Source organism: Condylura cristata, unplaced genomic scaffold, assembly GCF_000260355.1.
Source record: "Condylura cristata isolate star-nosed mole 26May11 unplaced genomic scaffold, ConCri1.0 scaffold00016, whole genome shotgun sequence".
Classification (NCBI taxonomy): domain Eukaryota; kingdom Metazoa; phylum Chordata; class Mammalia; order Eulipotyphla; family Talpidae; genus Condylura; species Condylura cristata.
Window position 1 is genome coordinate 35,207,579 of NW_004567117.1, and position 27,137 is coordinate 35,234,715.

The 27,137-nt window shown below is 40.1% G+C and overlaps 1 protein-coding gene across 1 annotated transcript; it reads right to left on the reverse strand.

Moving 5' to 3' along the window:
- Positions 1-26,178, reverse strand: CCDC68 (coiled-coil domain containing 68). Its single transcript, XM_004684014.1, has 10 exons — positions 26,055-26,178; positions 24,351-24,437; positions 21,329-21,469; positions 19,113-19,238; positions 16,669-16,797; positions 12,703-12,785; positions 11,289-11,394; positions 9,581-9,664; positions 2,991-3,067; positions 1-58 (listed from the first exon to the last, which is right to left on the reverse strand). Exons 1-10 carry the CDS (start codon positions 26,169-26,171, stop codon positions 1-3), a joined length of 1,008 nt encoding a protein of 335 aa, XP_004684071.1. The 5' UTR covers positions 26,172-26,178.
- Between the last annotated feature and the right edge of the window lie 959 nt (positions 26,179-27,137).

Consider the following 27,137-nt stretch of genomic DNA (forward strand, 5'->3'; position numbering starts at 1 on the left):
TCATTTCCATAGCCTAGTCATCATCAAATAGGGGGACGTGCCGTCAGTCTTCAACTCACTATAGAAAAGACCATACAATTATCAGAATCATGCACCTGAGACTTGAATGCTCTCCTTGCTGCACCATCATTACCTTCACTACCTTCATCACCTGCACCACCATCATTACCTTCACTACCACTCCACCACCTAGTCTGAACTAACTGCTTTGATGTGATGGGTGGTGATGAATTGACTGTTTCTAATTTTCCAAGAGACAATAGAATCACATGGTAGAATCATGTACCTCAGGCAAATTCATGTAGCCTAGTGGGACAAGAGTGAGGAAGAGTGAGGGGAAATGAGAGTGTTAGGGCCTGAGGGTGCCGTTCTATTCAGTGACTTGGAGATAGAAAAGCAGAAATCCAGTTCTCCTTGTGATGCTTAAGTTCTGTGCTTTCTCAAAGCCTGAACGCCTCCCCTCACTGTGTGAATCTAGTATTTAAAACTATGTGTGTGTGTACATACATATGTGTGCGTACACACACACACGCACGCATAGCAATACAGATGAACATGTGCATCTTGTCACTGCTGTCTCACAACTCCTGATCAACAACACACCACCCCTCCGGTGTTGAGAACATATCCGTATGCACTAGTGCTGCAGGAGCACAGCCTGGTTTGTTTTCTGCCTACTGCAAGGTAAGAGAGAACTATATTTTATTTGAGAGATCTGTCAAGTTTAATTTTTAGGTGGATGTGAATGTTTTCTGCCTTAATGTTACTTCCCTACTCCCATACCCCCCCCCCCAGAGTTACAGTTCCCTTGCATATTGGTGAATCCAGTTTATGGCACTAGAACTGAGATAGTGGGTGTGGTGAATACATGTATGGAGATGTCCAGCTGTTCTGAAGCTTATGTAGTATTGTCAGCCAAGCATAGAAATTTTATTTTAAGAGTTACCAAACTGTAACAAAATGGGAGGGCTGAGCACAAGGGACTATGGTGATGGATTGTGGGTGTTGTGGTGGCTTGAGAAAAACAGGCCTGACACCCGAGGGACTGTACAAAGTCAAGAAGTCAAGACTACAAAATGTCAAGACTGTATAAGAAGTCAAGGACTATACAAAAATGAACAGTGATGTAAGAAAATAAATAAGTAAATCTAATGATAAATAAAGTTACAAGTTTATTAATGATAAATAAAGTTACAGAGTGAACCCCACCATGATATCACTAACACTGACATGTCTATCAACAATCACAAAACAAAGGATTGATTTCCAGTCCAGCTTCCTTACTTCAAGTACAGATGTTCTCAATTTGATCTTGCCTAAGTCATAAAGTGAAAAAAAAAAAATCCTTAAAACCAAAAGATCTTAAGCTATTCACTGCAGCTAGAGAATTAGATGCAGGGTCATCTTCTCAAACACATCTCCTCTGAATCAGCCAGTCCCAGACTTCAATATCAGAGTAGCAACATCATGAAGCAGCAGCTCCCCACTGCCTCCTTCTGGCTATATTATCCCCAGCTGAGCATGGCCAAGATGTCTTATTACCAAGGGACGTGGTATCTGGCCACCTCCCGTCGCCTACAAAGTCATGTTTGTCCTTCTATTCCAAAACCTCGACCTCTTTCCTTATGAAGTGGCTTCACTTCTCTTGAGGTTCCTATAAGTGGAGATTTCACTTCCTCCTCTAATACTTCTGGAGCTTAACCTCTTTTCTCTATTAGAAATCACAGGGTTGGTAGCTCAATGTTTGTTAACTTAGTATCTAGAAGCTAAAAGATTATAGAAGACTTTATTCATTTGTTTCAGCTCTTGTCCCTAATTACAGATATCACTGCAAAGTGAACACTCATTGCAAAGTGAACACTGTTGCAGGGAGTTTGAGAGGAAGCTGATTCTGCATTCCTAGATGAGTGCTAATCACTGGGAGCTGATTCTCTCCCTCAACCTGGCCAAGGAACTTCAGAAAAGATGCTTTGGTTCTAGAGGGACAAGCCAGGGAAATTTAAAAGCTAAGACAGGAAGTTTTTAATCATTTCTGAAATGACTCATATACTTCTTTTAAGTGATAGTTTCTGAATATTATGGAAATGAGAGTGGCACCCAGTCTTTATGTATATATATATTTAACTTATCACTTTAGATTTTAACATTACATAGCGACGGTGATGACTTTAATGCTTATTTCCATTGCTTTGGTAACTCATTATTGTGGTTTGTTTCATTCATAATTATGTAGTTAATCAAAACACTTGGGCTTAGTGGACCTCCCTAGCAGCACTGGGGTTAAATCTCAATGCTGTCTATCATAGCTGTGGCCTGCGTTCAATCTCGAGAGAGGGAGCTATCCCACGTAAAAGTAAGCCTCTCCTGTCTTGCCCTCTGCTCCCCTCAGCAGTGTATTTCAGTGGGTTCACCTGTTCTCCCCACTCTCTCTTTGAATCCTCTCACCCCACAAATATTGCATCTATTTCCCAGATCTTCAATGCCTAAATAAATAAAAATCTTAAAAAAATACGCTTTTCTTAGCAACACTGGAAATAAAGGGAAATGCAAGGGCCCATTACTGCCCTGTTAACATTTACAAACTATTTGAAAACTATATCTAGAAATTGAAATAAACACAAGAAATTTATACTTAAAATCTCCACTAATGGCACAGAAACTATGAACAATAGAGCAACAAAGATGACAAAGAAGATGAGCTGTGATGTTTGAAGGAAGTGGGAAGCCAAGATCAGACCTTTTTTTTTTACCATACAGGAGAAGGAAAATATCTACATTTTTTCATTGACTTATTACTCAGTAAGTCTTTACATGTTAGGCTTCGATGATTCAGGTGGACAAGATTAAAATAGCTCCTATTCTCATGGAAGTGGGAGACAGATGGTAAACATGGTATAGGTATTAATAGATGGGAATCCTCTCCAGTGTCAACATTCATGAAAGTTCAATAGAGGTCACGTAGGCAGAGGATGGGACAAGAATCACCTTACCTTGTAGGGACAGCCTTAGACACTGTTGTCTTAGGGGATTCAGACCAAAGTGCCACCTTGGTTTTTAGTTCTTTGTTCTAACGGTGAAAAAGAAAAGTGCAGTGGTCACAGATTACACAGTAACATGTGAAAGGGCACCGCTTAATGCTTCTGATCAGCTCTGACATCACTCCTTGGCAATAAGTCAATGGATCTAGTCTTTTGGAACACAGAATATGGTCAGTTGAGAACCTCTGACTATCATCTCTGAAACGATAAACATAACTGGAAAATTGCATAATTTTCCAAGGAATTAAATATTCTTCTTTAGTCTCTGAAATTCAAGAGCTGAGTTATCTATTTGGTTTTACAATATTTTATACTGTATATATTTGGTTTATAATATGAGAACTTTACTAAAGAATCTTCTTAAAGATACTCGTGATTGTGATTATATGTTTGTCATTCTTTTGCAATCTCTTGATTATAAATTTCATATAAATAGCATCATCTGTTCTTCACCTTGTGCTTCCTGGCATTTTTAGCCTCAACTTTCTCATTAAATCCTTAGCTTCTTCATCTTTATACAAATGGCCAATGGTCTGTGTCCTGCTGCTGTGTATGAATTGTTGGAAATTGTAGTATAATATTTGGAATCTGGAAATCCAGGATCTCCAATCCTGGGAGATAATGCTAGTAACAGCCTAGCCATGGACTAGCTAAGTGACCTCATACAAGTTAAAGGTCTCTGTCCCTAATTTTCTCATCTGTATAATCGATACAATCTTAAGCTCACCTTCGTAGTTCTGAAATGAGGTAAAAATATACAAAATACTCAGCTTCGTGCCCCTAACCAAGTTAAGACTTAAAGACAGTGGTTATAATTTTCCAATTCAAATATTATTTTTGTAACTACAAACTGAGGTCCAAAGAGTTTCACTGCCCAATGTCTTGTTCATCGCAGAGTTCAAGGTCAAAGCTTCTCAGTCCAAGAGCAATATTTTCTCTACAACCTAGACAAGCCAAACAATTTCATCTCACAGATCTGGAAAAAGAGACTTAATCAGAAGAGTACCTCATTTAAGTTTGAGTTGCCAGTAGGTTGCCTTAGCAGGCCAGGGCTCATTAAACCAGAGGTCTTTAAAGGGGACACCATCATGAACAGTTCTGAGATGGAAAGGAGGCAATGGGAGGGTGGTGGGTGAAATTGTGGCATTAAAGAATGACACACCAGCTCCACCCCCTTTTAGAAAACTGAGGACTGAGAGAATCATATCATTGAAGTTTAAAAGGTATTTCTGTAAAGCCCACCTGAAGGTTTGAAGCAAACCAACAGCAAAATGCATGGTTTTGAGAAAAAAAGCTCCAGAATATTAACGAAAGCAAGAGAGTTAATCACGAATGCCTAGCAAATGTCAAGACTTTGGCCAGGTGCTTTCCATATATTCTTCTCTTTGCTATGAACACAGTTCTACAGAGTAACTTTTATTGCTTTGCATATCAAAGAAACAAGCCTGATGAAACTCAAATTCATCAGGTAATGTGCCTCAGATAACTTGCCACTTTAGGACAGAACATGCAGGCTTTGTGCAGGTCTATTTGACCCCCAAGCCATTTCAACTGCAAAATATTTTTCTGTGATTAAAAAGAATTAGTCCAGGCTCTTTAGCTTACAAATAAGTAAATGATGAGCCCCAGGAAATACAGAAAGTCAGTGATTTCTGAAGGGATTCCAGAAATGCGTCATTGCTTGACTCATTCAGTATTTGGTAGTTATTGAAGATGCTTGTCCTTAGCTGTGCAGGAAGTAAAGAGAAATGCAAGGAACTATTCCATCCCTCTTAACATTTACAATCTATTTGATTTGACATAGAGAGATAAATATTAAAAAGAAGAAAGCAAACTGTCAGGAAATCAGCAATTCCAGCCTTACAAATACACACCTCAGCCATCTGTCTCTGACAGATGTCTGGTCAGACCACTTCAAGACTCAGAACTTTGTACTGAAGATGCCTCTCTCTCTCTACAGAGATTTTTTTTTTTTTTTTTAAAGAACAATGAAACCCCTTAAGGCTGAGGAGAAGCTTCTGTCTTGCCTATATAACTCCCCCCTGAACAACAAAGATCAACACATTCTAAAGATCCACCTTTTTTTCTAGTCAGATAAAGAATCCCAGCTTTCTGCTTTTGGGTCCTAGAAGAATGTAGTTTCAGGGGGCCTTATCTGGTTGAAGGCTTATCAGGACCTTGTTGTCCTTATCTAAGTGATTCTATCTTTATGGTCAGAGTAAGGAAGACCCTTCTCCTAGCCTGTCATGTGTAGTCTCCACCCCCTGCTCCTTGACACTTCTATCCCTAAACACAGGATAAGTATCCCCATTACACTACATTATATTGTAGAAGTACAGCCATGTATTATGAATTCTCCATATGTGATGTCGTTTTTGGAGTTCCGGGTCCCTGGGTTCACTCTGGAAAGGTTTCATCAGAGCTCCTCTTTCAGGGGCACATGGTGAGATTCTTCACGGGACAGAGACTCCGTTATATTTTAAGAGTAAGTTTGCTAGAAATAAACAGGAGAGGAAAAGACACTTGCATAGGCAAAAGCAGGCAAGAAGAGCTGCCCCCAAAGGGATAGGTTTGCAGAGAGAGACCTGCATGCTTGCAGGCAGGCGGCCTTAGGAGAGCGGCCTCCCCTGAGGGAGGTCAGTGCAGAGAAGTCCTGGCACGGTACAGGTCACCGGCAGGCAGGAGGCTGCTGCCCACAGAGGGAGAGAGCGGGTGGGGAGAAACACTTGCACAGGCACAGGTGGGCAGAAGAGCGGCTGCCCTGATACAGACAGCCTCTCCCTGGGAGAGGCTCACTCCTGAGAGCCTGGGTTTGTTGACTTTGAATAGAATCTGAAAGGCCCGGACATTCCCTAGAGAGCTTCATCTCCAAGTCCTTATCTTTTACCTTTTGGGTCTGAGCTTCAGACCCAGCCCCCACAGTCTGTTATCTGCTGAGATCTCCTGCAGACATCCCCACATCCTGACAAATCCTGGGCTTTGGCGCCTGAGGACCTTGATTTTCTGGCTATGTCAACTGCTGCACTAGCCCCTTCTGTCTGTCCCCTTTGTGTGACTCAGTCTTGTGATGCCTCCCCTGCATTCCTTCCCCCATCATAGGCATGTTTTTAAATTTAAGCTTTTTCTCTTACTAATGTCTGATAAACAAATTGTCATCAACTTGTTCATGTCTGATATCAATTTATCTGTCCAAACTTAGAAAAACTCAGAAATGGATGGGAGAAATGTCTTCCGCACCCAACAACACCATTTTAGGGACAAAGGGAATCTGAATAAGCATAAGAATGCGCTTCAGTTTTAGTGTAAAGATGATAAAGCAAATGTGAACATCAAAATATTTTTAATTAATAAGTAGATAAAATGAAAACAATTCAAGAGAGGCCATGATGCAATAGGTAATTAGTAACTACAAAAGAGTACAAATAGGTGTCAGCATGATTAAAATAAATGTGAAATTTTATACACTAGGAGCTAACACCTGAACCTGAAGATAGACTAGGCGGAAAAGAAGGGAGGAACAGAGATTTAGATAACGATTTAGACAAAGTGTGATAGTGGGATCAGCAATACCAAAAGAACCTGGGAAGTTATTAGAGTGAAAAATCTTCAGTCCCCAGCCCAACTTCCAGAATCAGTGTCAGGTGACATGTTTTTGTTTTTGTTTTTTAAGATTTATTTATTTATGCATACAGAACTGGGGTACAGGCCAGAGGTACATGGGCAGTGAGAGGATTCACGAGAGACAGAGTGGGGAGCAGAACAGGCTGATGGACAAAGTACACTGCTGAGGGAAGCAGCGGGCGGGTCAGGAGAGGTCTGTTGTGCTATGTGGTCACCTCCGGGGCTGGGGATTCAACTCACACTGAAAGGCCTGTGGCCAGTTTGCAGTGCTGCATCCTTTCCCCTTGGACCACCAGAGAGGGCCCCAAGTGATGTAGTTTAAGAAGCTTACCAGGTGATTCCATTGGCTGCTCAAGTTGAGAACCACTGAACTGAAGTAATAGTTTTGCATGTTGGTTGTATTTTGTAAATCTCTGGGGAGACTGAAATCTTTGGGAGACTGAGTCCACCCCTAGGGAGCCTGTCTAATTGTTTGCAACTGGGATTCAGAAGGTTGCAGAACTGCACAGGTGACTCTAATGCGCAGGTCATTAATACACAGAATAATGCCTCATCCCTCAACATCTATAGTGAATAATGCTTAAAAGATGGAGCAGAAGTCTTCACACCCCAATTATATCACTGTGATATTTCAAGAGCTAAGCACTTAAGTCTCACTCAGGAAAATTACTTCAAATCTGATAAACTGATGAGGATATTCTTTGTATAAAGAAGTTAATTCTAATATATACTCCAAGCAAGTGTAGGCACCTATCATAGGTCAAGTATGTGATGGAGGAAAACTCTTCCCTCTACTGTACTTTTCAAGCTAGAAAGCAATTTGAAACACAATTATCATGATGAAAATGAACATTAGAATAAAAATATTCTGTGGCTGGACAATTACATATTCTATTTGGATTTTTTTTTTAATAAGCTATTCATTTCTAAAGTCATCAAGTACCAAACAGTACAAAAGCATACGATTTGTCATGTTAGACTGTCTTTATTTGAATTTATTTCAAATTCCACATTGATTTAGTTCACCTGCCAGGTTTAAGTATTTATTCTTGATTCATGGGCTTTTGTAGCTTTTCATTTCATTAAAACAGCTCCATGCATGAGTTTTATCATATCATTAGTTTACAAAACTACAAACCACTGACAGAATATAGCTACCATTATTATTACTCTATCCAAGGAGATTTTATTGACACAGTTTTCCAAATGACCCTCATTTTTTGCATACTTAATCTTCTATCAGTACACTCTTGGAACTGGATTCAATTTTAGATATGATGGTGATTATATAAAGTGGAATAATCCTCAAATTTTAGAAAGTAGAGTAATTTCTGAAGATGCATTTACATGAACAGGTTATAAGTGAAGGAGCTAGGAATTCATGGAGCTGGAAATTAAGGTGAAAGAGATGCAAAAGTAGAAGTAAGAATAAATAAATTTGGGTTTCCTAATGGTGCATGAGTTAAAGCTTCAACACTATCAAGTTACTGGCAACCAGTGCAGCATGAATTCGATCCCCAGACAAGGAGCTAATGAGTAAATGAGTTGCAGAGTAAGATGAGAAAGTAAAAAAAAAAACTGCTAGGACAGAAAGAATATCATAGAAGAAGAAAGACATTTACCACCATGACTAGAAAAGCTAGAAAATAAGAAACATTTTAAGATAGTAGCTATAATGTCTAAAATTAATATAAATGGTGATGCAAACTCAATAGAATAAGTATTCATTTCTAAATATATACTGTATACACACACACACACACACTCTCTCTCTCTCTACATTTGTTCACCCAGATAAGTAGATATTTTGGGAGGGAGAACTAGTTCAAAGTCAAAAAGATTAAATTAAGTTGAGTGCTTCTTTAATAAATTTCTTAGCCACTTTAAATTTCAGTTTTATCACTTATAAAACATAATAAATATTAACCACTCAAAACACTAGTTTTGAACAAAAGCAGAATGAAGTATGAAGGTATAAAGTTGTCACTTTGAAATTACATAGTCGTATAATGATTGCCAAGTCAATTAAAAAAATAATAATAATAAAAGGGCCCTCCCTAGTGGAACAACGGGTTCAGGTGCAGCACTCTGAAGTTTGGTGCAGCTGCTTCTGTGCAAGTTCCATCCCTGGCCAAGGAAATGACCCACAGGGCATGGCAGACCTCTCCTGACCTGCCCACTGCTCTCCTCAGAAGTATATTTCAGTACATCTGCCTGTTCTGCTCTCCACTCTGCCTCTGGTGAATCCTCTCGCTGCTCCTGCATCTCTGGCCTGTACCTCAGTTCTGGATGGATGGATGGATAGATAGATACATAGATAGATAGAGGACCAACCCATGACACTACAAGTTACATGCTCATTTACTATGTCTATCTTCTCACCAGACAGAAAATTCCAGAGTGCAGGGCTCATATCTACATTGTTCAGTTTTACTGAAACTTAGCACCCATGCCAATCACTAATTACACGATTAATGATGTTAACAAGCAAGTGAAATAAAGTTTATAAATGCAGTAAAATAGGTACTGTCTGATGTTATATGTAAGATCTGACTTAGAAATATAAACACAGATATAGACAAAAAGAATCCCACAGAAATACAGATAAGCAGGAGTGTTCTGAGTGATTCCCTAGGTGGTATGCTTACATGGTTTTCTCACTATTTCCCTTACCCATATTTTCTAATTGTATATTAGTTATGCAGAATAATAATAATAAATATATGCATATATATATATATATAATAAAATATTTTATTGATTAACATGTGCCAAAAGACCACCTAGAAAAACTGTGTTTCTTGCTACAAACAAACCAGCCATTACTGGACACTTGTGTGGACAAATGATCATAGAAGCACACTCCAATGAAGAAAAACACACACTCACACACAGAAATAAACACCAGGTTCGCTCCTTACCTGGGCTTCAAGTATGTTGACTTTCTCCTTCAGATTTTCAATTTTTTCATCTTGTTCTTTTAAATTATTTTTTAACCCTTCCATCTAAGAATTCAGAAACACAATCAGAAAAATCTCATCAGACAACAGGAAAGAGTTACTTAAGTCCAAAACTGCATAGGTCTCTGTGGTCAAATAATGTTCATCAAATACAAACAATAAATTCCAAAACATTAGTGGACTCAGCAGGCTATAGAAACTATGGGGCAAATAGTCCCCTGAGGCTAAGGACACAGAGACAGGCTAACAGTGCTGTTAAATATTTTCAACTTTGGAAAACCCATGCCAGGCAAATTCAGCAGGGCACATCCTGTGGAAAGCAGTCCTGGTCCCCCTTCCTTGGCACAGGTACCTCACATTTTCATGCCGAGGACAAAGAGGCCAGTGGATGTGGGCAGGGCTCCATGTGGCTTGGGCTTCGAAAGCCCCGAGGTAGAGATCTGGTCAACCTGAGTCTGTAGGAGCTGAGCCCACTTTGTTTTGAAAGAAAAAGTCCAGAGGTAACATGAAATGGGGGACACAGGGATGAGTGCAGAATGGTACAGGGAGAAATGGGACTCATGGGTTTGAAGGTCAGTTCTGATGCTGCCCACTTGCTCACTTAACCAGTGTGCTCCTCGTTTTCTCAGTGTGGGCTACCCCCTAGTTTCCTTCTGGCACTCAAGTATTGTGAGTCAGTTCTCTAGCCTTGTGGTGAGCTTGCAGCTAAGCGATCGCAACATCCATGCATGTTACAAAGACATTTGAGTTATGTGGGATGGCTCTTTTTGAGAACAAATATTAAGTAGTAAAAAAAGGTATAAAGTACCTATTTTAAAACAAAAACAGATCACCCCTCCAAATCAGATGAATGCATGCCCTACAATAGATTGGATGAATGTACAAGCTACAGCTAACTGGCCACTACACTCATCTCTTCTGCTTCACCCACCAAGATGTTCCTAGAGAAGAAGGACCAGGCTACACTCTGTACTAACATCCCTCCAGAGAACATCTGCTTATGAGCTGATGAAAACAGCTCATTTCTTCCTCAAAAAGAGCTGAGTGGGGCCCTCCCTGATGGCACAAAGGACTAAAGGGTTAAAGTGCATCACTATGAAGCTAGCTGCAACTGCCTCAGCATGAGTTCAATCCCTAGTCATGAATTAGATCCCCTGCCAGAGAGGTGACCCACATGGCATGGCAGACCTCTTCTGACCAATCCACTGCTCCCCTCAGCAGTGTACTTCGTCAATCTGCCTGTTCTGCTCCCCACTCTGTCTCTGGTGAATCCTCTCACTGCCCTGCACCTCTGGTCTGTACTCCAGTTCTGTATGCATAAATAAACAAATCTTAAATAAATAAAAAAAAGGAGCCGATTTGCTGTTCTATCGAATCTTCTGAAGAATAGTGAATATTATCTGGCTTAGAACACATTTTTAAAAAATCACTGAAACATTTACAAAGTAGTTCAACAGAATTTCCCAAACATTTTTACTAAGGGCATCCTAGGTGTTGACTCACAGACAAGATGGGTTTTGAAATGGCCACATTGCATCAGAATATTGGAAAAATAAAAATCAGTGAGGGGAAGAACCTCATTGATTTTAAGCCCAGACAAGCCACATGTGTTTGGTCTCCACTCTGCAAACAGACCATCTACCAGAGAAACACACTTGATTAAGCTGACCTCCTGGATGGCACTGCGCAGGTTCTGGTGTTGGGAATGAATCACAAACTGCAGATGAGAGATTTGCTCCTGGAGAAGGGCAATCTCCATCTGAAGATCCTGGCAACTAGAAATGCAAAAGGAGGTGGGACAGAAAAATAAGAAAAAGATGTTGATTTCTTATATGATTATTTTTATAGCCATGCCTGCAGGCTCTACATGCATGCATGCACACGCACACACACACACACACGACACTACCAATGGATCATGTGGGTGAGATGCTCAGGGTCCCATAATCGAACAAGATATACAATAGAAGGCAAACAATTAACACATTCTGTAGAGCTGATGGAATTAACTAAAATGAGAATATCAGTTCAACTCAAAAATATCAATTCAACTCAAATGTTCCTTGGGCCACTAAACATTTCACTTTGTTTTGGATATAGATCTTTTAAGATGTCAGACCAGAATTTAGTCATTTCAGTTTCACCTGGTTTGCACTCCTGAGCAATTTTTTGATCTATTTGGAGCGAATAGGATACTTTCAGTTGGTTTTACTTTTGTTTACAGTTGGGTTCGGTTCAGGTGGTTCAAAGGGCTGAATCCAGTTCCAACATGTTTAAAATGGCTGAAACGGATTCTGACTGGATGAAACTGAGTCTGACTAACTGAAACCAGTCTTAACCCACTTGGACAAGTTCTGACTGGTTCAAACTGGCTGAAATGCTTTTGGACAGTTTAAATTGGATGAGGCCAGATTTGACCAGTTGAGACCATCTCTGACTGGCTGAAACCAGTTCAAACTGGCAGAAAACAATTTTGACTGGTGTAAACAAGTGCCAGCCAGTTCAAGCCTGATGAAACTGGTTTTGACCAGCTGAAAAGCGATTCTGACTGGCTGAAACCGGCCATGACCAGCTCAGACTAATTCTGACTGGTTCAAACTGACCAAAGCCAGTTTTTTCCAGATCAAACTGGCAGAGACTAGACCTGACAGGCTGAAACCAGTTCTGATCAGCTCAGACCAGTTGGCTGAAACCAGTTTATGCTGACTGAGACCAGTTCTGACCAGTTTAAGCTGACTAGACCGGTTTAAACTGGGGGAGACCAGATGTGACCTGTTGACTAGCTCAGACCAGTTCCAACTGGCTGAGACTAGTTTAAACCGGCAGAAATCGGTTCCAACCAGCTGAATCCGGTTCTGATTGGCACAAACCATTTCTGTCTGGCTCAAACAAGTCTTGACCGGTTTAAAGTGGCTGAAACTGGTTTTGGCTGATTTAAACTGGCTGGGACTGGTTTAAGTGGGGTGAAACCAGTGTTGACCAGCTGAAGACAGCTCTGACTGGCTGAAGCTAGTCTTGACCAGCTCAGACAAGTTCAACTGGTTCAAAGTGGCTGAAATTGGTTTTGACTGGTTCTTGCATACCTTTTGCTGTGGGCAGCATTGGGTTTGAGTTGGAGCAGCTGCTTTTCCAAAGCCAACTTCCTTTCTAGCAGAATTCTCCTTTCCTAGGGGAAAAATAAAGGACAATCTTTAGTTACTTCTCCCTTTCTCTCTCTCTGTATACACATGTGAGAGAGAGAAAGTGTGTGTATGTGTGTGTAAATTCTTGCAAATTGTTCAGATGCATTTTAGTGAAGAATCAAGGCCACAAATGATAGTCACTTCATTTTTTTGGAGATGAAAGAAACTACAACAGAAGAGAAAATATCTAAACAAATTCCTTGTAGCATTCTTGTCACATATAGAAACTGTGCTGATGGAGTCCTAATTCAATACTAATTATTTCTAAGGGATCACAGATAAACCTTGCAAGCTTATTACGATACTTGGATCAAAGGAATATATCTTTGATAACATATTTTGGATTTTCAGAGAAGAAAATAGTGTCTAGCAAACATTCTTCTTACGAACTTACTCTTGATTCATGGATCTTCATAACCAGGGTTCAAGCAGACCAGATGGCTGGACAATTGAACTTTACACCTTAGCCAAATGTCTAGGTTCTAGTTTGGCTGCTTAATGCTTCCTTTCTGACAACAGAAATTCACACTCATCCAGCTACTCTCAGGGACAGTGTCTCCTGGAAAGAGACAGGAGTGCACAGCACCACCCAGAGGGCAAACCTCCCCTTGGACGGCCTGAAGAATGTCCTCACCATTTTAATTGGAGCAAGCACCAATGAGAATTTGCCAAATGCTAACATCTAAATGACTTAGCAATGAGATAATCATTTTTATCTGGTATCACAGAAGATGGAACATGATGGAAAAGATTATGAACTTTAACTGGAGGACTGTGGAATAGCTCCTTGTTCACATTGTCCTCATTTATAAAACGATGATGAGAAACTCGGTGGTCTCAAAAGTGCCTTCGAGCTCTAAAAATCTAATAGAGTTAAATCAGTGACACTACAAAACAAATATGATGCAACAGAACTGCACAGCTAGTAAAGGAACATATGCCATATTAAAGTGCTCTTACTGGGCGTTTTTGCTGGCTTATCACTGTTTATGGAATTCATTCTCACTGCATTCTTGATTAAAGTGGGACAGATGGTGAAGGTTTTAAGTAATGTGTTCATTACCAGACCTCATACCACTAATGGCTATTTACTAGAGCACTGGCTTGTTCAAGTGAGTAGAAAATGAATCCTTCTCCAGGGGGCACTCACTACCATGGCAGTATTTATCAACCTTTGTTCTGGATGCTCATTTTTAATTTTCATTTCCTCTTAGAATCATGCCGTTTTCCTAATACAAAAATCTCAGACCCCATTTCACTCATGCACACTACGCTTTTGAGAAAACCCTGTTTCACAGACTGTATTCTGAGTATCTGCTTAAACCAAGATATTACCAAAGATTGCTTCTTATAGTTTTAGTTATTTGCTTGTTTGTTTTACAAATAAAAAGTATAAAACCTCTTTCATATTTTCCTTCCACTCCATGCCCGCTGCTTCTGCCTCCCAGGGATTCCACTAAGTTCCACTACAGGAAGTCACTGAATGCAGGTATTCTGAAAGACGATGGTAAAGTTTTCTGAATCATGGGCAGCCTGGCCACTTACTCTGCCAAAGAGAAGCCCACCATCAATGGTCAACATCACACAGCCCACTGTCAATGGTCAACATCAAGATAAATGCTAGGCCACTTCTCAAAAGTGGCTGCCAGACTCTGAGGCACTAAGCCCATCCCCACTATCCCCCTATCTTCCCTAGAAGGGTCTACCTCCCTAAGGACACCTAAAAGAAAGGCAATCTGGGAAGTTCCTGGAGCACCACCCAATCCAGATATATTGCATTGGCTTTTTTTTTTTTTTTAAATATTTTATTTATTTGTGCATACAGAACTGGGGTACAGGCCAGAGACTCAGGGGGTGGCGAGAGGCTTCACCAGAGACAGAGCGGGGAGCAGAACAAGCAGATCGACGAAGTACACTGCTAAGGGGAGCAGCAGGTGGGTCAGGAGATTTCTGCCACGCAATGTGGTCACCAGCAGGGCAGGTGGGAATCGAACTCATGCAGAAGTGGCTTTAGCTTCTTAGTGCTGTGCTTTAACCCACTGCGCCACGAGGGAGGGCCAGCATTGGCATTTTTACAGAAAAAACTATATCTGATTCATTGGCAGCTCTACCTAGCACATGGTAGGTGCTCAAATATTGTTGAATAAACAGTCTAGTGAATATATCCCCAAATTCTGAAATGGATTCACATCCAGTGCAGACTATCAAAGGTTGCTTGGAAAAGAAGGTTATTTGAATGAATTATCCACTGTTCTTTTGTGAATTTTCAGGGACTGACAGCTGGCAACAAAATCTGAAGTAGTGTGAATATCAAGCTGACTAGTCAAGTTGCTTGGTTATACGACCCCATTTGGTTTCCAGAATTGTCTTCCTTTCCTAAACAAAAATATTCTGTAAGCTATCTTGGCTTGTTGAACTATATCATTACACAATAAATGTTCTAACACTGAAGTATTCATCCAATGTTACAATTTGGAATAATCATAAGCTATCACACCTTAGCAAACTGCCTATTTGAGGACTTCTAGCTCAGTGATTCTGACTCAGAATAGTGACCCATAATACAATGTAGATGTAGCTGATATATTGTTAGTATCATTATTAGACTAAGCTGACTTTGGGGCAATTTAGTTTTTTTGATTTTCTCATAGGATCATCACAAAAGTTACAAACTTAGTCAAATTCACTGTGCTTTGAATTCTTGAGAAATATTGTTAATCAAAGTTAGCAAGAAATCTGGATATAGAATTGCAATGCCTTTGAAGGGACATTTTAAAAATAACATTAACCCAGACATTTTCATAAAACAAAATAGGGCTTAAAAGAGCAGAGCCAAATAGAGGATTTAATATCATGAGCCTAAAAATGTACTGGGTCATATTTACAAGAACTCTATTCTTATCTACTCCATATTCTATTTCAGAGCTGCCAATTGTCTATTTGTTTATTTTGCTACTAAAAAACAGTATATCTTAGTTTGTCTGAATTCTAAATTCTAAGGCATGCATAACTAAATTTACATGTTCACCCTTTGTGTGTGTTTGTAGTGCCAGCTACTTAAAAGAACACATAAATTTTTAAATAATTTTTATTCTGTGATTACTCTTTCTGAACTTTGGGGATATATTTTTAATGTTCCAATTTCCATAGACTGGCTTTTCTTTTTTTTTTAAGGTTTATTTATTTATGCACACAGAACTGGGGTATAGGTCAGAGGGGTAGAGGAAATGAGAGGACCCACCAGAGACAGAGAGGGGAGCAGAACAGGTACACTGATGAAATACACTGCTGAGGGGAGCAGTGGGGAGACAGGAGAGGTCTGCTGTGCCAGGTGGTTCATCTCCCTGGCTGGGGATCGAACTCGCGCTGAAGCATCTGTGGCTAGCTTCGCAGTGCTGCACTTTAACCTGTTGCACCACCAGGAAGGGCCTAGACTGACTTTTCTTAATGTAAAATATATCTGCACCAGTGCTGATTTGTTTTTAAACCTAAAATGAACTCAGGTGACCAAAAATGGCTATGCCGGACTCTACTCCGTGAAGATGCTGTGACTACAGGGATCCACTATGTTAAGCAGACTGTGATCCTTGCTATTGCTTCCACTATCAGCCTCAGCTGGCTCCTATGTCACATTTTTCGTAGAAAGTGAAAGTGACAAAGATTATATTTGTAAAGAGGTAAATCAGTAACTACAGAATCAGTCACACCAAATGTGTAAGAGAAGAAAGAACATGATGGAATTCTTGCTAACGTCTTAGGAGTTACAAAGAGAACATCATTTAATATTATCTTATTTATTTTAGTGTAATTTTCTTTCTCATCCTAATCCTGTCAGGAAGAAATTCCCTTAATTCTTCAAAGGTTTACCTTTTCCATTCTCTGTACAAGGTTCTCCAATTCTGTGATTTGACTATGTTTTTCTTCAAGCTTTCCACTAACTTGATTCAGGTCTTCAACATGTTGTTTCAATTTCTGTTCATTTTCAAATTTGTTCACCTTTGGTGAAAAGAACAGTTGTCAGAACATTCCTTTTATAAAACCTTTACAAAAACTCTCTTCCTTGATAATTTTGCAGGTAGACAAAAGAAATAAACACCATTCACACTTATTTACAATTACATTTTTTAATTCATTTCCTTCAAACTAAACCAGATGGATTATGACAATACTAAATAAATGGAGAATTAATAATATAGAAATATTTAAATATAAAATATTCACAATATTTACTATAAGGCTTCTACCTGCAGTGGTAGAAGAGAGACACTTATCTAAGAAAAGCAAAATTTTTTATTTTATTTCAGCAAAACATCTAGAACAAAGCAACAATGTTATATGTTCAAGTAAAACATGCTTTTTTTTTTTTTTAATCAGAGAGTGTCATAAAAGCAGAATCGTCAGGGGCTTATTCATGGGCTTTTAGCAGGAGCAGTGTTCAAAAACTGAGGAAGAGACCTCATCTTGTCTGCGACCCCACAGGCCTCCTTTGGCGGGCTTCAGCAGGCCTCTAACTGATATGAATGCACATCTGCGTTTGCATTTCGTAGAATTTAGGATTTTATGTCAAAAGAAAGTGCCCAGCTCCTCTGGAAAAAACCAGGTGGGTATGCCCAGCAGCTGCAGCCTGAGTTCAGTGCCTGGCAAGGACTCTGCAATCAGGCCACAGCGGTGGAGGAAGGAATAGAAAATCCAAAGAAGGCATCACAAGGTGACTCACACAAGGAGTTGGGGGCTGAAGGGATTAGCATAGCCATTGACCCAACTAGACAAACTGAGATTCTAGGGCCACTGCCTAGATTACAAAGCACAAGACCCAAGTGGCTATCAGACTGCTGTAGGGAGTATTTATAGAGTCCAGAGCCAAGGTAAGGACTGGGAGATTGAGCCCATTGTGGGGCCTCCTGTCCCTTTCAAATTCTACATAATTTATTCAAAAGCAGCAACAAATCCAGGCTCACCAAGAGCAGGCATCTATATCAGTGCATCTTTGCCCTGGCTCAGGGCAGCGGTCCTGCCCACCTGTGACTATGCAGGTGCTTCTTCCCCCCACTTTCTCCCTCTGCAGGGCTGCAGCCTCCTCCCTGCCCATGACCTGCACCTGCCGGGGCTTCTCTTCCCTGACTTCCCTCAGCAGAAGCTGCTCTCCTCGAGGTCACCTGCCTGCAACCATGCAGACCTGTCTCTGCAAACCTGTCTCTTTTGGGACAGCTCTTCCTGCCCGCTTGTGCCTGTCAAGTGTCATTTACTCCTCTGTCCTTTTCCCTAATAAACCTGCTCTTGAAATATAACTAACATCTCTGTCTGGTGAAGAAATTCACCTGGGAAACTTGCCACGTGCCGCTGAAAAAGGGGAGCTCTGGGGAAACCTTTCCCAGAGTGAACCCAAGGATCCCGCACTCCACACACCCACTAACTCCTGCCCACCAGCCAGTGCACTCCACCTCTTGGCTCTCCACCATCACGTGTACACGTGAGTGAGTACATGCCCCCGGCATGGCCTCAGCACCACAGCCTGCCACTAAAGCACTGGGTGCCCCTGCTGCCCCTTCGGGACCTCTCTAGCCTGAGCTAACAGAGGCCTGGGCACCCAACCCAGCTTGAGTGAGCTGCCCTATTTTGAACTTCAGCAAACACACACAAGATACATTTATTTTTTCTCTCTCTTTCAGTCCTAGAATACATTCTTCAGAAGAAAAAGAAAACCCACTGAGATGTGTTTGTATTATGAGAATGTATGTATATATATGCACACATACATATTTATGTTTTTATAGTTTTATGCATTTATATACTGAAGTGTAAAATATGGCATCTTAATATAATATATATTTTAAATATATGCATATACATCCATGCACAGCTTGGGTTGTCTGACCTAAATAATGTATTGCAGGACTAAAAAAATTTTGAAACCATTTAACCTAATCCAAGTCTTTCATTTGAGAGACACAGAAGCCATGTCTAGATGGGCTGAATGACCCAACCGGTGTTATCTGGTTAGTCAGAGGGAGAACTGGAAGACATCTCCAGCCATTCCTGGTTTCGGAGGGTGGCCAGAGGAGAGGTTGAGCCATCTCAGTCCTTTGGCTGAGCAAGAATGTAACACCACAACAACCTCCCCTCCTCTCCCCTGCCCTCCACTTCCACATCAGCCCAGCCTAGGCGGGGCTGAGGGAAATGGCACAGCAGAGGTGCAGCCTCCACAAGCCAGGGTCTGCCAGTCCCACGGCTGTTCCTTGTTTCACGCCCAGCTCCTCTCAAAAAAGGAGGGGCATCGGAAAGGCTAGCGGCCAAGCAGACTGGGGCAGTACCTGAAGCAAGTGTTGACCACCCTCGTGCTTCTTTCTAACTTCCTCAGACTGAGTCTGGTAGTTCTCAAATATCCTCTTGGCCACGTTCTGCAGAGCAGCTGCTCCTGCTTCCCTGGAGGCTTCCAGCTAAAAAGGAGAAAAAGTCACCTGCATGTTTTGACCTTTACAAAAAGGTAGACAGAGCAGTTTGAAAGACAATTAAAAAACAAAAAACAAAACAAACAAAAAAGGTACCATTCCCATCCTCCTAGGTAACAGGCAAAAAAAAAAAAACTGTTATCTGGGAAATGTGAAACAATAACCATCCTGTTTAATGGGACTGGCCAGCCCACAGCCACAAACCTCTCACACCCCCTCCAGCTATGGCAATTTATAGAGGCCCTCCAAGGAGTTCAAGTTTACAGCGCCCTGGCAGCTCAAACACTTGGAAGGAGTTTATCACTGATGTCCACCACAGCACTAAAAGATCCATTTTCCCCAAGGAGAAGTCAGATAAGATTGGTGTCCTAAGCACCATAAAGCTAAAGTCATGAATTTTTCAAGAATTTTACCTAAGGAACATATAAAGAGCAAAGTCATCTTCAAGACCCCATCCAGCGGTCATTTGTTACCTAAAAATAAAACCAGACTTATCTCCCCTCCTGATGACCAAGGAGCCAATGAATATAAAGTGGGTAGCTGATCTTTCTATCTCTGCAGGGCAGTCTTTCAAAAAGGAAGAGATTAAATCTTGATTCAGCAGATCTTTAGGACAATTCAGAATGAGAAGCCCCTCAGGGCAATAATTTACATTTTTAATGTCAATGGTTCACTACTCTTAGCATCACAAACTATATTCAAACTTGTGTTTATTGGAACATCCCTCTCAGTGAAAATTCTGTCAGACTCTTTCTGGGTTTGAATCCTCACTTTGATTAAGAAACTACTTGTCTAACTATCTTTGAAACTGTTTTGAGCTAACACAAGGATGGTTATAAAGATTTACTGACCAAGATATTCATTTCAGGACTGAATGTTAAATAATCTCCAGAAAGGAAAATACAGAACATCCAACAATAACAAATTGTAAAGCACTGAGCTCTCTATTCATATTTGTTAAATACATAAACACTTTTTGAACCGTTGAATTAGGAAAACTTAACATGACACCTACCCACAAATTGTCGCTACAGTATTGAGTGCAGCAGTATGTTCTGAATGAACTGCACACACTCCGAGGGTTTAGACTCCAATCCCACCTCCAAGCCAAAGCGATCCCAACTGAGTATTGCAACTCCCATCATGCCATGAACCTGTCATGACTCCTGACTTCTTGAATGGGGGGCATTGCTAACTAAGGGTGTAGTTAAGCAGCCACGCCTGGTATAATACCAAACGCACGTGGGCCTGGAGTTTGTTCAGTGTTCCATGGTTTTGCCTGCCTTCATCTTATACCCAGATCCCAGCTCAGACAGCGCTACTGGTAGTACTTACTGACCAATGCATTGCTTTCTTTCCTTTCTCTGTCTGTGCTTCCCTTCTTTCATTTCCCTTGTAAATAAAACTTTTATTTACCTTTCTAAGTGTATACCTGCCCTTGGGTCTTTCTTGTTCTGAGCTTTTTTTCAGCATTAGTGAGGACTCACACCCAGGCCACCCCATTTCCTTGGGGTTGCCCTGAAACATAGGTACAATGTGACACAGCTGATCTCTAGAACGTATGCATCTTGCTGAAACTATACAGGTAATAAACTTATATAAGCTTTTTAAATAATAAAAGTAGTTTCCAAAATAAAACAGTGGAATTAACTTATAAATGTAAAAATGCTTTTCTGTGTACATGGGTCTACATAGGACTATAGGTGTGTGGATGTCTACCTGCCTTCATAGATCTATGAATCTAGCCTATTGACTTAAAGGATACAATATTAGAGCCTTCCCTGGTGGTGCAGTGGGTTAAAGCACAGCACTATGATGCAATCACAGCCACTGCAGCACCAGTTCCACCCACAGCCAGGAGGGTGATCCACAAGGTGTGGCAGATCTCTCGTGACCCACCCACTGTTCCCCTCAGCAGTGTATTTCAGTACATCTGCCTGTTCTGCTCCCCAGTCTGTCTCTGCTGAATCCTCTCATTCCCTGCAATTCTGGCGTGTACCCCAGTTCTGTATATATAAATAAATAAAAGCTTTTTTAAAAAAACACATAATATTAGAAGCTTCTTCTAATGATTATACCTTGATCTTTAATACTTCATTCTCTTTGTTCATTTCTAAGAGCTGCAGGTCTTTTCCTTTCATCCTTTCCATGAGCATATCCAAACTGCAACAAGAGGGATCCATTTCAGAATCAGAGGCATTTTGAATGTTTCCACAAAGCTGAAATGAACAAACATGGTAATCACAGACCTGACTTTTCCTCTGCAAAGTTTGACAATAATATTACTCAGTATTATTACACATGGAAGATGCAGGTTAGTACAAATAAATCCTTTGAACCTCAAATATCATAGGGAATGCTAAATGAAGCAGCTAGCCTCTTTATTTGCTCAAGTTTGAATAGGCGCTTATATTAAAAAAGCAGAAATACATCTTTTATGCTAATATTGTACTATATTACATTTGCTAATATTGTACTGCACTATTAAGTCTTTTAAAGTCTATTAAGGCGATAGATAATCTCTTCAAGGTCCATTTTTTTAATGTAAGGTTTAGACATAAATGTATATTGATCATATTGCATTGAAAATTAATCTAACCAGTTCTTAAAAGACATAATAATCAGTGTTAAACTATACATTATATTCAACCCATAATAAATTTCCAAGCAGAGATGTCAGAACTGAATGTTTCTGTCAGTGCAGCTCTTCATAAACTCTGCAAGCTTTGTGCATAAAGTAATCCTCATCTGGAATGAAATTATGGAATAGTGGAGAGGGGAAGGAAATTTGGAACCATTAACTCAACCCCGTCACTTTTACAGACATGAGGACTGGAGGGCTGGGTTCCAAGTTTACAGAGCAAGTGAATGAGAACTCATGAAATATAGTCTCAACTGCATTACCGATCCCATTTGAATTAGGTCAAAGACCTCTGAACAGGGCCAAAAAGCAACTGTTTTAAGAACTGTCAAGCACACTCTTGTTTCAGAAGTCATCATCTTGAGGATTGATGATTATGGACTTTTTGCCAGAGGACAGAATCGGAAACTGATTATTAGCCAGGAATAGTTTAAGTTTGTCGACATTGCTCAACTTTTTTCTTTAATCACCTCTTTTCTTCCCATAATAAACCCTAACTTGGAGCATATTTTAGGTGTCTATCTCAATTTGTATATTCAGGAATGCAATTCTTTCACACTAAATAAACATATTTTGCCTTTTGAAAAGCTTCCTGAATTTCAGGATAACAATATGTAAAAAAAAAAAAAAATGTAGGTCAACCATTTCTTGTTAGTTCTCTACTGTGCCAGGCAATCTTTTAGATATTTTATACCCAGGTCTTCCTCTGAATACTCAAAATGCTAGAAGACATGTGACCTATTATGCAGATGAGGGATTTGAAGGTAAGAGAGTTTAGCTAACAAGTCCAAGGTTATATTTAAATTAATTGCCAGAATTCAAGTTTGACCCAAAAGCTGTACTACTTACACTATAATATATTAGATGCATTTATGGAAACAAAAACCTTGTAAGTACACTGCTTATAAATATGATCTGCATTACTCCTCTGCCATGGTTTTGTTCTTGTAGTTTTGCTCTTAGATCTTAGTGCGTCCTCTCAATATTGTTTATAGAACAGGACTTACTTTCTCTCTTAATTCATTAGCATTGACAGACAGACTCTTGCAGAGGGTGGATTTTAGTCTATTGCAGACAGCTCACAGGTCAATGACCTGTCTGGTCTGGCTGAAATATATGCTCTGATTGAGGAGGTCTGGAGTCCAGTTCTAGATGTAGCTGCCTTCCTAACAAGCTCCGGCCGATGCTGCTGGGACTGCAGACTGCTGGAGGCTGAGTCAAAAATTGAAGATGGAGGATTCACAAGACCAGAAATTGGAGAGAGAAGTAGGAATGATTCACTTAGTTGTTAAACCAGTTAGAGATATGAAAAATCCCTAGGCACAGATTGCTATAGAGAAATCAGACTGCTACAGGAATATCTAAAAGCACAAGCCAGAAGTGGGGATATGGAGAATTATAGAGAATCACCACACCCGACACAGCCAAACTGAGTTTTTGATCTTTTCTACCTTTGTAAACATAACATTTTTCCCCAGTCTCAGAACTTAATTTAAGAAAATAATGTAGCTAATAACAATTTTTTAATTAAAATTGTAGGTATTGTTAATCTAAAATTGAGGAAGCCATAAAAAAGGCAACATCTGTTTATTTGGGGCCAAACTGTTAGTGTGTTAACATAGGGGGCTGAGAGTAATAGAAGAGAGGGCTGATGCCCAGATCCCAATGTCCTGTGGCTGTCCTGGGGCCATATTGTATAGTGAACAGCACTGACATTGATGAGATATACTTGGCTCGGATGAGGCTTGAACTGGCAAAATTCAGATAAAGCTAAGTGCAGTGTGCTCAACGCGGACTACTAGTGCAAAGTATACATTTGACTTATCTTTATTTTGTCCTCTCAAGACTCTTGGCTTTATTGGTGTGACCACGTGAGCCTAAAGTTTGTCCTTCTTTTTGTTATTAGGAAGTGTTGTGCCATGTACCCTGGTGGGAACAACATCTTCCTATAGACTTTCAATACGCAAACTCTATTGAAAACCCAAGTCAGGTCTGGTCATTCCAATCCTATACTACTGAAGACATACATGGCTAAACATTTCATGCACATGCTTCTGAATATCTATAGATACCCAGAGTAACACATCATTCGGACAATAATTTAGTCCATTACCCCAAGTTTGTATAATGTGTATATGGCCTTTTGTTTATTTTCTTTTTCTTTTTCAAGATTTATTTATTTGTGCATACAGAACTGGGATACAGACCAGAGGCTCAGGGGCGGTGAGGGGCTTCACCAGAGACAGAGTGGGGAGCAGAACAGGCAGATTGACGAGGTACACTGCTGGGGGGAGCAGCGGGCGGGTCAGGAGAGATCTGCCTCACCATGTGGTCACCTCCTGGGCAGGTGGGAATCGAACTCATGCAGAAATGGCTTTAGCTTCTTAGTGCTGTGTTTTAACCCACTGTACCACCAGGGAGGGCCCCTTTTAAATAGTCCACTTTGATACATTCATTACCTTTACATCTAGTCTATGATTTCTACCTTCAGGCACTCTATCATCTTTAAACATTTGCTTTCGGATCTTTTCCAGGGTGGTTCGAATCTAAAAAAAAAAATAATAATAAAAACAATTTTTTTCAAAGGCATTTAATGTCAAATGCTTTTTTTCTCTATATCAACTATAGGGCACATGACTTATTTAGAAAGGAGTAATAAACTGATTTCAGGTTTAAATTTTAAATAGCTGTCATCGATCTAAGTTGCCTTTAGGCTTATATTGTTTAAACTATGGAAAATAGCATTTGATCTAAATTTTACACTTAAAAAATAACCAAAATAATTATTGCACTACAAAGTAATTACTACTTAACAACTAATACTTAGTACTTTGTAGTTCTTTTCCTAAATAGTAATTTAGTACTAATTTATTTAGTAATTACTATAAAACAATTACAATTTAGCAATCATTACAAAATAATTACTATCTACTTATTACTACAAAATAATTACTATTCAGTAATTATTACAGAACAATTACTAATCGGAGATCATACAAATTTATTCATGAAACATAAACCCCATGGCTTGGTGACCTATAGCACTGCAAGACACTCAAGAGAAATTAACTCATCAGAACAGGTTATAATCTACGTCCACATTTTTTGGTCAGGTCTAAAGACTGGTCCATTACCATCTTGGCTCTCATAAGAGTTCACTTTTTTTTTTTAAGATTTTATTTATTGTGCATACAGAACTGGGGTACAGGCCAGAGGTGCTGGGGACGGTGAGAGAATTCACCAGAGACAGAGTGGGGAGTAGAACAAGCTGACTGACTAGGTGCACTGCTGAGGGGAGCAGTGGGCAGGTCAGGAGACGTCTGCCGCGCCATGTGGGTCACCTCTGGAGTGGGGATCGAACTCATGCGGAAGTGGCTTCAGCTTCTTAGTGCTGTGCTTTAACCCACTGCGCCACCAGGGAGGGCCCAGATTTCACATTTTTAATGAAGCAAAATGTCAATTATGTAGTCACCACTGAGAGCTACCTGAAAGGTGAGAAGGAGGAAAATAAGGAGAGACAGCTCCTAAGCAAGGAACTTACACACCTTGGGAAGACAGCAGTAACGCTCATGAAACAACTGGGGATGATATAAGGCAGTGGGCAATCCAGTGGTGCAAAGTGCGGGACAAATTAAGTGCTGATAGGTTTCAAGCTCTCCTGGCCTGTGAGTCAATGTTACGCCAAGTGTGGGCTGTGCGTTCAATACACACAAGGAAAGCAATTAAACCTGTGCTTAAATTTCAGCTACCAAGGATGTCCTTTGAAAATTAGGTTTATTCTTTCTCACATGTTCTATGAGAGAAGTAAATCTCAACATTCTATATTAGACTTAAGTTTTTTATCATTTTTAAATTTTTTTAAAGATTTATTTATTTATTCATACAGAACTGGGGTATAGGCCAAAGATGCTGAGGGTGAGAAGATTCACCAGAGAGAGCGTGGGGAGCAGAACAGGCAAATCAATGAAGTACACTGCTGAGGGGAGCAGCGGGAGGGTCCGGAGAGGTCTGCCGCGCAATGGGGGTCAGCTCCCTGGCCAGGATCCAGCTCATGCTGAAGCAGCTGCAGCTAGCTTCCTAGTGTTGTTCTTTAGCCCTCTGCACCACTAGGGAGGGCCCTAGACTTTTTTTTTTAATCCACAAGATTTCCAATGTCTACTTACCTCTCTCACATATTCAGTTTCTTCAATAATATGAGCTGATGCAGATTCATACAAGGCAGAATTATTTTCTGCCTTACCCCTTGGGGGATCTTTTGTGGTCATAGTTATTGTTGTCATCGTGAATCCTGGCTTTTGGAAAACATAAATCAGTTAGGTAAATATAATTTCTGTGGCTATATGGCTCATCAACTAAAAGTGCTGTCTTAGCCCTGTAACCAAGATGTATAGAAAATAATGTACATTATTAGCATCATATATTTTTATAAACTCAGTTCAAAACACCCTGTCACTAACCAGAGCTAAAAACATTTGGTGAGACACTGACACTGAATACATTAACTCGAGGGGCCCATTTAATTCATCTTAACTAGAGACAAATAGACACGATGTCCTCTAGATGAGGCACAATTACAGGTGCAAGTACACTTTCCAAAAAAAAACTGAACCTGAATCTAACCATGCCTCAGTACATGACGATGAAAATTTCTGCCAAAGCAGAAAATGTTTAGTGAAGGTTGCAAGGGTGAAGGTTGCAACCAGCCAAATTTCTACTGTGAAAAGTAGCTACTTTCTTCCACATGTTAATTTTATATAAGGATGAGGAGAGGAAGAAAAAGGTGCCATAGATTGAGTCTGAAAAGATCCATGAGCAAATGCAATAAGTGAATCTTCTTTTGTTTCTGATTTAGGTGAACTAAGTATCTGTAGTCATTTCTGAGACATATGGAGATATTTCAGCATTCACTGATGGGGTAGTAGATGATGTTAAAGAATTGTAATTTTGCTAAGTGTTCTTTCAAAAGATAGTGTCTGTTAGTAAAACACAAGTAATTGCTTAAGCTGGTTGGGGGAACACGGAGTTCATTTGACTCCCCTACGTTTCTTGATTCTGTTTGAAACTCCCATAACAAATAGTAAAGAACTAAAAATTCAATTAAACAGAAAGCTATGTGAGATAGGATTATTAATCTCTCTTGCTGATAAAGAAGCCAAACTCCCACAGGTGATGTGAACTTCCTGAAGATCACAGTAAAACTAACAGGTGAAATGCAAATGCTGGCTTTTCGTGAACACCAGGTTCAA